Source organism: Trichomycterus rosablanca, chromosome 3, assembly GCF_030014385.1.
Source record: "Trichomycterus rosablanca isolate fTriRos1 chromosome 3, fTriRos1.hap1, whole genome shotgun sequence".
Lineage (NCBI taxonomy): Eukaryota > Metazoa > Chordata > Actinopteri > Siluriformes > Trichomycteridae > Trichomycterus > Trichomycterus rosablanca.
Genome location: NC_085990.1, coordinates 22,751,160 through 22,765,063, shown reverse-complemented (window position 1 = coordinate 22,765,063; position 13,904 = coordinate 22,751,160). Strand labels below are relative to the sequence as shown.

Here is a 13,904-nt window from a genome sequence, read left to right as displayed (position 1 = left end):
CTTTTGATTAGTATAGACAAAGGCGCAGAGCTTGGGGGTTCTTGGTCATAGAAACTTGTGGTGATCAGGGATGTTGGGTTGCTGTTGTTATGCCTCTCTTGTCCGATCACACAGGTTTGGTGACGGTGGGGAGATGGGCGCTGATGTCCTATGAAAGCCTTCATGACCTTGTTACCTGCTTGCTCTCCCTTTTAGTTATGCTGTAATCATTAGGGCTGCCGGAGTCTAAAACTCTCTGTAAAACTTTTACTCAACTAGCATTGTACATTATTAACTACATTCTCTGTTGTTTTACCCCAAGGGCATTCTGATGGAAACCTGTTTACCCGCCAAGGTTAAGGATTGAAGTCGAGACTGCCGTGACAATGATGCTGCTCCTGCCGGATGTGACGGGTCTGGAGTAATTGCACCAAGAATGACGAACTCACTACAGACTTTATTGAAGACTAGACCGAATAATAACTCTATTATTATTATTTATTTATTGCCAGTTATAACTTTTAGTTCATTTAATTCTGTGTTTGTATGATTTGTGTAAATCCTATTTATTTAAAGTATCCTCCAGGTCACCCAAGAAGGATGGGCCCTGCTGAGTCTGGTTCCTCTCAAGGTTTCTTCCTGTAATTTTCAGGGAGTTTTTCCTTGCCACAGTCGCCCTCATCTTGCTCAACAGGGGTTTTTGTATCTGTTGGTCCTGGATTTTGTAAAGTTGCTTTGAGATAATGTCTATTGTAAAAAGCGCTATATAAATAAAGTTGACTTGACTTGACTACCCTTGCATCATGCTAAATTTGGAAAATTTGACTCTCTAAGTGATCTTTTCAAATGTGGGCTTTCATAACTAGCATTAAAGGAATCATTACCCGTGGTTTCATTAATATAGGAAGAGGGGTTACATTCTCCTCTACTTATCCATAAAGTAGGGAAGACAATAAGGAAAGTTATCAAAACTAAGATCGCTAAGGTGGTTTTAGGGGAGCATATAGGGTTAAAAAATCTAAAAATAAAGTCCATACTTAATAATAAAGATGCAATTAATCTATCATAAATAAAATTATTCTAAATAAAAAAAATATATACATGTGTATGTGGTCTAGCTAGACTGTGTAGGTGAATGTGTTATGTGTATGTACTAAAATATGAAAGAAAAAACTATTATTCAAACAAAGAGGCAATATTTAAATCATTATCATTATTAAAATCAATTGTTAGTATACGCAGCACGTCCCGCAGGCTGAGTTGGGCACGGAGGTGCCGAAGAGTCCTTTGGGCACCGCTTGAGACCTCGCGTGTATCGTGTGTATCCACTGACGCTGTGAATCTGTCAAAACCTTTGTCCGTGTCACAGCAAGCACGGTAGTAGGCGGTCCAAAAGCAGCTTCTCCAACCTTCCTAGGATTTAAAGACTACACCAAAACTAAATCACCAGGCTGACATGAGTGTGTTGTGTTACCTGATGGAATAGGCAGAGAGACAGAAAATGTTGTATGTATATTAGACAATTTTTCAACCATCGCCGCAGCGTAATCACAGGTCAGCATATCCAGGTCACCTGCAGAGAAAAGTTTGTTAGTTCCCTTCACCAACGGACAAGGAAATTGTTTGCCAAAGATAACCTCGAATGGGGAGAGTTTAGTGGTTGAACTTGGAGTCATTCTGATTTCAGCTAACACAGCAGGTAACAAATCAACCCAATTTTTACCTGTCTCTAACATGGCCTTAGTTAATCTTTCTTTAATAGTCCGGTTCATTCTTTCTACCATCCCAGATGATTGAGGATGTTAAGGAATGTGAAAATGCCAATTGACCTGCAGGTATTTACATAACTTCTGAGTACCCCTAGAAGTAAATGGAGTACCCTGGTCACTGCCAATACACATAGGAAGTCCATATCTAGAAAAGATTTCCTGTGTCAATATTTTCACCACAGTCTCAGCCTTTTCTGTAGCAGTGGGACAGGCTTTAACCCATTTAGAAAATCTATCCACAATGACAAGTAAATACTTAAACCGTGCACACGATGGCATATGTGTAAAGTCAATTTGCAAGTGTGTAAACGGCTGCTCTGGTAAAGGTACAGAATCATGTTTACCACCCGTAGTTGTATTGTTTACTCTGGCACAAGTTAGACATGAACTTAGAAGCAAAGCTGTAGATGAACTCACTTTTCGAATGCAAAACTGCTGTTCAATTAGCCCTACTACACCCCTCTTTGACATGTGAGACACTCCATGAAAGTGTCGCACGAGGAAAGGCATAACAGAGGAAGGTAATGCAATACGCGAGTTAGAATCACGAATAATACCATCAGAACCAGAAGAACAGTTATATTTAGCCCAAAAGGCCAAATCATCTGTGTAGGGTGTGCTTGCAGGTAGGTGATATCCAAAAAGTGTGTCAAAAGTGGATGCTCCATTGGGGTAAATGTATCAGTAGAATGAAAGGAGAGATTGTCTGCAACCAGCAGACCTTGAGCAGCCTGTTTGGCTGTAGCATCGGCTAGAGCGTTGCCTTTGGCAATTTCAGAACTGGACGGGACATGGCCCTTAACTTTGACAATAGCTAGAAGTGAGGGCAGAGTACAGGCCTGAATGAGGTCAGAAACTAACTGTGAATTGGCAATGGGCTTTATATCAGCAGAAACAAATCCTCTTTCCGACCATATTTTCCCAAAATCATGTGCAACTCCATACGCATACCTTGAGTCTGTGTAAGTAGTCACAGCTTGTCCAGAAAAAATAGTGCTGGCTCATGTCAATGCAGTTCAGCTGCCTGTGCAGACTTCAACCACAATATTGGGTAATTTACATACAGCATATCCACAAAGGAAAGTGGAGTCATTTGGTTTGGAACATGAACCATCCACAAAGATGTGTATCCCCTCTTGCAGAGGAGTAGGTGGCTATTATTCATGAATCTTCTAGTATTAGACCAGATTTGTCAAACAGTCGTGGTCAGGGTCCATTTCACTGCCAGAGTGCTGCAGGAGGTCCTGAAGCAGTCGAGCAGGAGAAGTGGCAGAGGACAGCGGTTTAATGCTAAGATTCTGGAACACAGAATAACTTCATAGCCTGATCTACGTTGTGCAGTCATATCTTGTGTTCTAATGTTTTGCAAAAATGTGAATCACTTGATGTGATGTATGCAAAATGAGTGGATAAGATAGAACTATTTTCTTTGTGTCTTGTACCATTGGTACAAGACAGGTATAGATGTTAGTATTGTGACTCCATCTGGTACCACTGGAGCAATGGGAATAGTTAGATCATTGATTTTTCTTAGATCTTGTGTAAACCTATATGTGCCATCTGGTTTCAAAACCGGGTTCACAGGACTGTTATAAGCAGAAACAGTAGGAACAATGATGCCCTGAACTAACAATGATAAGATGACAGGTTGTATTCCGTTCTCCTTATCAGCAGACAGGGGATATTGCTTTACAAAAACTGGTTCCTGTGTCTTCAAATGTGCTTGGTAAGAACTGCACGGAATAAGGCCAGCCTCGTTCTTGTGGGTGGCCCACAATTGTAACACTGAAAGCCTCTGTGTGCTCTGGTGTTCCTGATGTGCCACGCCCCCCTCTCCATGAGCACACTGTCTGTCTCCTGCCACGCCCTAGCTCATGATTGGTTCCCCTGAACTGATTAGCTCCAGCTGCCCTCCATAAAGGAGGAAAGCTAGAGGACTCAGTGTGAACTATTGTCTCTGACTATGACTCTCTCATGCTCTCATGCTCTCATGCTCTCATGCTCTCATGCTCTCATGCTCTCATGCTCTCATGCTCTCATGCTCTCATGCTCTCATGCTCTCATGCTCCCATGCTCCCATGCTCTCATGCTCCATGTTGTGTTTCTGTTCATGTTTAGTTGACCAATTTAGTCATGTTTGCTATGTTTGCTTTGTTCACTTTGTTTGCCTAGTTTTGTCTTGCCTTAGTTAGCTGTGTTTAGTCTAGTTTCTCTGTGTTTGTTCTTTACTGTCTTTTGTTTAATAAATATCCTTGTTTAGTTCATCTCTGCGTGTGGCCGCCCCTTTGTCTCATCCCTTAGCCCCGCGTTACAACAATGAAGTAGGAACTGAGGACAGGCAGTCAGGGAAAGCAAAAGAGGAAAGAGCATAACCTGTATTCTGTTCACGTTGTTTTTTAAAACACTGCCGCTCCCAATGGCCAGGTTTTCCACAATAAAAGCAATTTCCCTTTTTAACATTCTTCCTGACCATAACCCATGAAGCATCCTGTACACAAGAAACAGACACAGCAGAAGAATTAGTACGGTTAACAGGAAAGGCTCCAGCACCTTCTAATTCACGCACATGCTTTTGAAAGTACACCACACTAATGTCAGTTATGCCTGGTTGTAAACGCATAACCTGAGCATCATCTGTATGCATATTATTCAAGCAAGTGTTGATAGCAAGACGTAAATCAGAACCATATTCAAGGTGTAATCCTGCCCCATCTTCCCAGGTTTCAAAGAAACGAACTACAAAAGAACTAGGGGTTTCACTCTTTTCAGGCTTACAATTCGAAGCAATAGATAAATCAGCAGATTTACTATGTCTAGTTTTTAGGAAGTCCAAAAGCTCCTTGTAAAAAGCATGGCTATGTGAGGCTGTATGCCAAGCAAAAACAAACTGTGTGTGAGATGTAAGAGGGACAGCAGGATCCCTTGCAAGGCTTCCTTCAGGTCCTGAATTAGAATTCTGTGGACGTGGTCCACTAAGAACTTGTTCCGATCTTTGATTAATGTTTTGCCTATCCATGGGTGTAGGTGGTGAAGAAGCTACAGAATGTGAAGGCATAGAAGTGTTAACAGAATAATGATATGGCAGATCGTAATCATGATGTAAAGTGGGAATTTCTGTCACAAGGTCAGTTTCAGTGATGGAATTATTGAAACATTTTAAAAGAATGGTTCTGTAATCTGCACCCATCAAATTTAAGTTAAAGATCTCAAACTGTCAATAAATCTCAAATAAATCCAAAACATTTTTCAAATCTGACACTGAAATTGGAGTAATTTTGAATTTTGTCCAGCCATGTAAATTATCAATCCATATACTTGTGTAAGTACTTTGTCCTAATCTATCAAGCCATTGTTTGGGAGTTTCACCGGATTTGGGACCCTCACCATTCTTAGAACCTTTGGCACCCATTTCAAACACAAGACAGGACAACAAAAAAGATTTCGAAGACTCCTTTTCTCACAGGAAACGTTCAATAAATATTACATATGTTAAAAATTGCGTAACAGTGGTAAATTGACCAAATAATTACTAATTAGACTTCTGAAGTAGAAGAGAGGAAACCTATAACACAACAATAATAAAAAGGAATCCCAGACCAGAGTAATCGAATAGGTGTATTGAAACTTTCAATCGACACTTTAGTTCAAACAGTACTCTAAATGGCTGACCAGTTTCAGCCCACCGTTTCCTCTCGAGACCGTTAATCCAGCAGATAAATAAATTTTTTAGAAAATCTTGCTGCTCAGATCTTCTACTGTACTCCAGTGTCATTTACTGAATATGAGAAAAGTAATCTTCCAATCATAAGTGAACACTGGGATAGACCTAAACACACACACACGCATAGTAAGTCTTCCAGTTTATTAAGTATATGAAGCAGGTTTATATAGTCTTGTGTCTGCGTGAGAAATGTGAGACTCTGTTTAAACTTAGTTAAATTTTAATGGTGGGATAGCCCCAAGCTAAGTTAATGGTTAGGGAGCTAGGATTAGAGAACACAAAAAATCTATTTAAACAGATGCTATGGTTAACGATTGTTGGGATGTTTAATGTTCTAATACAAAGGTCCATGGGAAAGAACACTTTTATATATTACCTATCAGTAACATATCACACTTTAACTGCATCTTCTGTTGTTTACTCCAAGGTGGTTCTGACAGAAACCTAGATGTGATGGAAACCTGTCTTGTCTGAACTGAATGTCCAGAACTTACTACAGACGTTATTAAAGACTAAACTAAATACCGAACTCAAATAGCTTTTTTTCTGTACACTAGTTATAACTTTTAGTTTTTTGTGTATGTGTGATTTGTGTAAGTCCAATTTATTAAAATTATTCCCAAGGCCACCCAAGGAGGATATCTTCCTGTAATTTTAAGAGAGTTTTTCCTTTCCTATGAAGGAAATTATCTGCTTTCAACTTTCTTGTTTTAGCATGACTGTGCCCATGTGCAGATAAAAAGTCTATAATAACATGAAGAAAAGCTTGATTTAAGAACACTATAGTTGCAAAAACTATAGAGTCCCAATGTCCACAGCTCCACTGAACAGCTTTAGAATGAATTGGAAATTAAGTATTTTTGACCAACATCAGTGCCCAGCCATACACATGCTCTTTTGACTGAATGGGCACAAATTCCAAAATTCTTCAAAGTCTTGTGAGAAGCCTCCTCAGAAAAGTGGCAGCACTTTTGCTTTTGGGACATTTATTAGTTTATTATTGGCAAACTTTTATTTTAAAATATGTTGCATAGAGAAAGCGGAAATCCAAGCAACTTTTTTTTGTAAAATAAAAGTCACTGTAAATACGCTTATACACATGTGGTCGTGTTAGACAACGTGTTGGCCCTTTTCTATGTTTTAAAGCCAAATATGTGTAGCACTGAATTGTTTTAAGTGTCCAGAAATTTTTTTTGCGACTATGGAAGATCAAGTGGAACTTATCGTTGGAAGTTACGAGCAGATCGTCCTTGGTTACCGCGTGTGCCCGGGAGAAGAGGTAATATTTGTTTTCTCACGTAACACATTTTAGTCATGCTTAATAAGTAACAACTTGAACCTAATTTAGTTTTTAACAAATTAAACAGTGGTTTAATTTTGTCATTTGCTTTTAGGCAAAATTTTTAAAAAGCTTGTCTGTTTTACTGTAAACAGTTATATTGAAGTTTAAGAACATTTTAGCTTTCAACGGGTAATTATAACTGTTGACGTTTATACGTCCATGCAAAGCGGTTACTGGACCTAATTTCTATTAGAGATCCTCCTCATCAGTTATGGATTGGCCACTGTACTTAGCAGCTGGAACCAGACATTAGGGGTTATTAACAACCTTTGACTTTCTTTAATCATAAATCCATACATGGGCCAACACCCCTATTTGTGACTTATTTAAATACAAAGATGTGTGTTAAATCGTGGTGAAAACTAAAGGGCTGAGAAGAGATAATTTAATTGCACCAAAATTGCAATAAGAACATTTCCAAGATCTTATACGTTACAAACTTATGGCTCAGCCTGCCCGGCAATGAAAGAAAGCCCAGAGTTCATTTGTCAATCAAAACGATATCCCAGAACTCTGCAGGCCTATCCAAAAATCTCTGGTGCACTGCTATGCTTTTTGGCTGAATGACAACCATACCCCATGGTTGAGAATGGGAGTGGTGATCATTGATGGCAATGGTTTTTTTTTCTGCTGCAAGAACTGGCAATCTTAACTGTGTAACTGGCATCATGGATTTACAGAAATTTAAAAGGCATTTTTAGGAGTATTATTGTTGTATTGAGAGAATATTTAATTAAAGTCTGGTCATAATTGACAGTGTTCCCAGTCACACCTCCCAAGTCAACCAAAACTTGATTAAAGAATCAGTCTTGGAGTATCCTAGATGGGCCTTCTTAGTCTCCAGATTTAATTCCCTCAGAAGATCTTTGGTTGTATTTTAAGAAATCAAAACTTTTGCGCAAGAATGGATGAAAATTCCACAACAGAGGTGACAGAAGCTTGTTAGCACTCAGTACTATAATTGCTTATTAGAGGTAAAGGCAAGGCAAAAGAATGTTATGCCAAGTTCATTAATAGTGCACATGGACATTTGTAAACATGATGTTTTCATTTATAAAGGTGTCTATTGTTTTTAAAACTAGACTAAAATATTTTCTTTTTACTCTATTCACCTAAATCTAATGACCTTTAGGATTAGGGTGGTGTTTCTATGTCACTACATCACTGCTGCTCTGTGTTTAGGACCCTTCCTCAGTCAAGTGGTTAAAGTAGAAAGATTCCTTATCATGCTGTGTTTTTACTATATGAAATATGTTTGTCTTTTTGACATTTAACAGAAGCTTAACAGAACTGTTTTACAGTTATGACTAAATACAATTCCAGCGATTGAGGGTTATGGGCCTTGGGTGGAATATATTAGGCAGGAAAAATGGGCAAGCGTAAGGATTTGAGAGAGTTTGACGAGGGCCAAATTGTGATGGCTAGATGACTGGGTCAGAGCATCTTCAAAACTGCAGCTCTTGTGGGGTGTTCCCGTTCTGCAGTGATCAGTATCTATCAAAAGTGGTCCAAGGAAGGAACAGTGGTAAACCATCAGCAAAAAAATTTTTTTTGGTAAACGCATAGCCACTGATGCACCACTGCTTTCACATCATCATCATCACATTAAAATCTTCTTCCTGTTAAAGAGTCTTCTTCGGCCTAAAAGGTGGAAATCAGATGGCGCTAAATCCAGACTATAAGCTCTCTCAGTGTCTTAGACATGACCAATTACTACTCCTCCAGCTCTTTTGAAACTTTTTGAAGATCCCTCGTATATAATCTGTTTATACAATAGGCAGACTGGTGGCTGTATAGATCAGTAGGGATGTTGGCTTTAATATGTGTAGGACAAACCTCTCAAAGCACTTCATAAACATTGGTGCAGAGGTTTCGAGGGCTTGCATGCAGTCCTCGACTGAGTTCACATGTCTCTGAAGATGATATTTTTTGGTTATGGTCCAGTACCATGGTCTGAATCTGGTTGAGTTCGGTCCCCACCAGAGCAATCGCTGTCTTATTACCGCCGTAATAGCTCTGTGATGTTCGTCAAGCAAACATGTGGGAGTCGCCATATTGAAATCATTGTGTGGTCCACCTTTTGCGTCAGCCTTTAAAGCCTTGTATACGTTACACACACTGAAAATGTAATGAAAGGATAATGCGGAAAAAAATGTTGTATAAAAAAAGTAAAATTATTAAAAAATCATGGGAGCGAGGTTCAAGTGCGTCTACTCCATCCTCTCGCTTAACCCGGAAGTCTTCCTTTTTGAAATTTTTGTTTGAAAATTGTTACATCTTTAGTTATTTTTAAATGTCCTTTTCTGTCTTGTAGGAATGGAAAATTGAGCCTGTCTTTACTCATCATGCACATACAGCATGCCTATCTGCAGTAGCAGCAAGTGAGCAATTTATTGCCACAGGTAGCAAAGATGAAACTATTCAGCTCTACAATATGAAGACAAGATCTGAACATGGAGCCTTGCTGCATCATGATGGTGAGAAAAAAAGTATAATTAGATGTGGTCAGTTTGTTTCTTTTTATTATTTTTTATTTATTTATTATATATTTATTTATAAGCTACAATTACTATACAGATGAACCTGGTGGGTATAAAATTACAGACCCAGACTTTTCTGTTATTTATTATTGTTATTTGAAGACCACAACTGGGCCCCCAATGGCCAGATGTTATTTGGATGGTGGACCATTCTCAGCTCTTTAATATCATTTTATTGATATTGTGTGTTGTTCTTACATAATTGCCTCTGTTAGAACCCCGGGGTAGAACAGCTCGTCAGCCCCCTCATTCTGCTCATAAAAGGCGAGCAAATGAGGTGCAGTGTTGCAGAGAAAGAGATCCTGGTGTTTAAGGGTAGTGGTGACTGTGGCAGCACTTTGACATCGACTTAGACGGGAGGTTGAAGAGGCCCCCAATCAATCAGTTGGTCAGGACAGGCTCTGAGATGGGTTGGAAGCAAGTGATGAAACGTAAAATGATGGACCACGTAAATGACCAAGATCCACTTACTGGATGTACTCCTTTTTGTGTGAATGACAATTTGCCTAAATTTATCCTTATGGAATTCTTGCAAGTTGAAATGCCAGTGACTAAACTCTCCCCTGTTGCAATCCAAAAGAGCATCATGGGTATTCCAGGAACTGTTAAAGACGCCCAAAAGTTAAGTAAAGGAGTAATCCGGTGCAGAGAGCTGGAGGACATGGCTAAGGAGAAGATAACCTAATAACTAGCACCCCAGGATGTAACCCACACTAAACGTATTACTGTTAGGAGACAGGACAAACTAATCAAAACAAATACCTACATTATTACCTATAATTAAGTTTCTCCTTCAACAAAACTCATCATTGGCTATCAGCGGGGTAGATGTGGAACTCTACATTCCCAACCCTATCAGGTGATTCAAATATGGGCATGGGCAAGCTACATGCAAGAACACCCCAACTCGCTGCAATTGTGGTAAGGAGTGACATCATGTGCCCTGTCCAGGATTGTCGAAAGGCAGTAACTGCAGGGATCCTCACACTGCCTCAGACAAAACTTGCTCAGTATGGATCAGAAAGAAAAAAAAATCAAATTTACAAAGAAAATAAGCCACAGAGAACCCAAAAAGCTGATTAATTGACACTTCCAGGAGACTTTAATGGTCACAACCCAATATAAGGGAGCCAAACCGCAAATCATAGAAGACAAGATAATAGAAGACTTCAGAAAAGAAAACAGCCTTTATTTAATGAATACACCAGCATATGCCCTACAGCAGAAGGGCAGCTGTAGCCTAGTGGTTAAGGTACTAGTCCAGTAACCAGAAGTAAACACACATACACACACATACACACACAAACACACACACACACACCACTGCCAGGTTTCCACTGTTGGGCCCTTGAGCAAGGCCCCTAACCCCTCAATTGCTTAGACAGTATACTGTCACAGTGCTGTAAGTCGCTTTGGATAAAAGCGTCTGCTAAATGCTGAAAATGTAAATGTAAAATGCTACTACCTCCACCCAGGTCACAGAACATATTCCACCATTGACCTAGCCCTGTGTGTGCCGAAACTCCTCCTAGAGGTCAAATGGAAAGTATGGAAGGATTTGTGTGACAGCGATCACTCCTTTCAGAATTTGTGACTAGGCGAATTTGTGATTGAGGCTAGGCGCAATGCCGGAGGACACTCCCAATCCAGTCGAATGGTTTACAAATACCCTAAAGCTATTGCAGAGATAACCATACCAAGGTGGGCAAGAAAAGTAACCCCTAGTATAATAATGAATGTGAGCAGGCATTTTTAGTAAGCATGCAACCATTGAAGACTTAGTCAAGCTAAGAGCCAAGGCTCACAGGACCATCAACCCAGCTAAGAAACCAAGCTGGAGATTCTTTGTCAACATCATCACAACACGCACCCCTTCTGCCAAACTTTGGTGCCTTTTATGCAGGATGAAAGGCAAAGGGAATCAGCCACAGCTTTACTACCTCAGTAATGAAGATGGTATAACCACCGGAGAGGAAGCGATTGCCGAGGGACATGCAGAGGCCTTTGAAAAAGCTTCAGCCAACAGCAACACCACCCCATTCCGAGCTACTCAAATGCCTTGGAATGACACAACCTGGAAATATGTCATACTAAAAGACCTGCACCAAGCCAGGCTCGGGGGTCGGCTCCCAATCTTTATTGCTAACATTCTAGAAAACAGACGTTTTAGAGTAATAATTAACTACACTTATTTGGACTGCCACACGCCAGAGATGGAAGTCCTACAAGGGAGCATCTTCTCCGTCACCCTATTTAACCTCAAAATAAATAGTGTAACCACAGTAATCCCACCAGGCACCTTCTGCAGTCTCTATTATGGATCTCTGCATTGGATATAGATGGAAACATATGCCTATCATAGAGTGCCAGTTGCAGCTTAGCATTTACAAAATCCACCTCTGGTCAATTATCAACAGCATTAGATTCTCCAAAAGTAAAACAACAGGTATGCACTTCTGCCAAAGACAAACACTCCCCCCTGAACCAGAACTTTTATTAGACAGATCCCCCATTACACTTACAGGGACTGTAAACTATCCCAACTATCCTTCATTCCACACATTAAAGCACTGCAAAAAGAATGCCTTAGAAAACTGGACATTATAAAAAATACTTTTAACATTTTTATCCACTTTGCATAGGGTTCTCTTATAAAGTGTTCCTTTCCCACCATGTCCTGAAAATCCCTTGACTGTTCTATTAGTAGCAAACTTGTTAATAACATTGGTCATGTCCTGGCATTGTTTTCAAATTTTGTGTTCTTTTTTCCTGCCAAGTTTTTTGTGTCTTGTGATTTTTTGTATAAAACAAGTTCATATACACTGGTGTGCCAAAAGTCATGGGATAGCAGTATGTATTTCATTACAGCATGTAATTTGATTCATATGTAAATGAAACTGAAGTTGTGCAAGCATTTAACAATCCTTGATTTACAGTGTTATGTGTGTATCCGGAACACATCATAGAAGGCATTACCACCCACAGTGGATAGTGCAGTGGTCATCCACAGGTTCTTAATGATTGTGACTGGCGGCATCTGGTTAGAATTGTATGTGGGAACAGACAAGCGACTCAGAAATCAGAAATCAGATCCACTTTCAATACTGGAGGCCAGTCGATGTGGGTGGCTATCCAGACGGCATAGCTCATCTTTCCAGACAACTTTTGTTCACTTGTGGAATAGATGCCACAATTATTTGCTGTACTTTATTACAGACACATCAGTGTACACCGATTATGCATAACATTATGACCACCTTCCTAATATTGTGTTGGTCCCCCTTTTGCTGCCAAAACAGCCCTGACCCATCGAGGCATGGACTCCACTAGACCCCTGAAGGTGTGCTGTGGTATCTGGCACCAAGATTTTAGCAGCAGATCCTTTAACTCCTGTAAGTTGCGAGGTTGGACCTCCATGGATCGGACTTGTTTGTCCAGCACATCCCACAGATTCTTGATTGGATTGAGATCTGGGGAATTTGGAGGCCAAGTCAACACCTCAAACTTGTTGTGCTCCTCAAACCATTCCTGAACCATTTGTGTTTTGTGGCATGGCGCATTATCCTGCTGAAAGAGGCCACAGCCATCAGGAAATACCGTTTCCATGCAAGGGTGTACATGGTCTGCAACAATGCTTAGGTAGGTGGTACGTGTCAAAGTAACATCCACATGGATGGCAGGACCCAAGGTTTCCCAGCAGAACATTGCCCAAAGCATCACACTGTCTCAACCGGCTTGCCTTCTTCCCATAGTGCATCCTGGTACCATGTGTTCCCCAGGTAAGGGACGCACACGCACCCGGCCATCCACGTGATGTAAAAGAATTCTTCCATTGCTCCATGGTCCAGTTCCGATGCTCACGTGCCCATTGTTGGTGCTTTCGGCCGTGGACAGAGGTCAGCATGGGCACCCTTACTGGTCTGCGGCTATGCAGCTCCATAGGCAACAAACTGCGATGCAGTGTGTATTCTGACACCTTTCTATTAGAACCAGCATTAACTTCTTCAGCAATTTGAACTACAGTAGCTCGTCTGTTGGATTAGACCACACTTCACTTCACACAGCCTTCGCTCCCCATGTGCATCAGTAAGCCTTGGTCGCCCAGGACCCTGTCACCGGTTTACCACTGTTCTTTACTTGGACCACTTTTGATAGATACTGACCACAGACCGGGAACACCCCACAAGAGCTGCAGTTTTGGAGATGCTCTGACCCAGTCGTGTAGCCATCACAATTTGTCCCTTGTCAAACTCGCTCACATCCTTATGCTTGCCCATTTTTCCTGCTTTTAAAACAGTGGTCCCCAACCACCGGGCTGCGGACTGGTACCGGTCCCTGGGTCATTTATTACTGGGCCGCCCAGAAAGAATACATAATTAGTGATCGGTACAAGAGCAATTAAATTTTCACTAATCTTTAGGGTGTTATTGTCGCTTATCACCACTAGGTGGGAGCAGCGTCTCGTTGCAGCTTAAAAGCTTAGCTGTATTTATACAACTAAGCAAATAAAGCTTAGCCGTATTTGTCACTGATTTTCCATTCTATCCGCTTGT

The 13,904-nt window shown here is 40.6% G+C and overlaps 1 protein-coding gene across 4 annotated transcripts in view; it reads left to right on the top strand.

Moving 5' to 3' along the window:
- Positions 1–6,580: 6,580 nt before the first annotated feature.
- pak1ip1 (PAK1 interacting protein 1) overlaps positions 6,581–13,904 on the top strand; it is a 43,853-nt gene continuing 36,529 nt past the window's right edge. The window contains exons 1-2 of one of the 4 annotated variants that reach the window (XM_062991990.1): positions 6,581–6,748; positions 9,126–9,315. In XM_062991990.1, the coding sequence (XP_062848060.1) occupies positions 6,671–6,748; positions 9,126–9,315 (268 nt within the window). In that variant the 5' untranslated portion in view covers positions 6,581–6,670. Of the gene's footprint in view, positions 6,749–7,689; positions 7,740–9,125; positions 9,316–13,904 lie in introns of those variants that run through there. The other 3 variants (XM_062991989.1, XM_062991991.1, XM_062991992.1) reach the window with 3 other exon arrangements.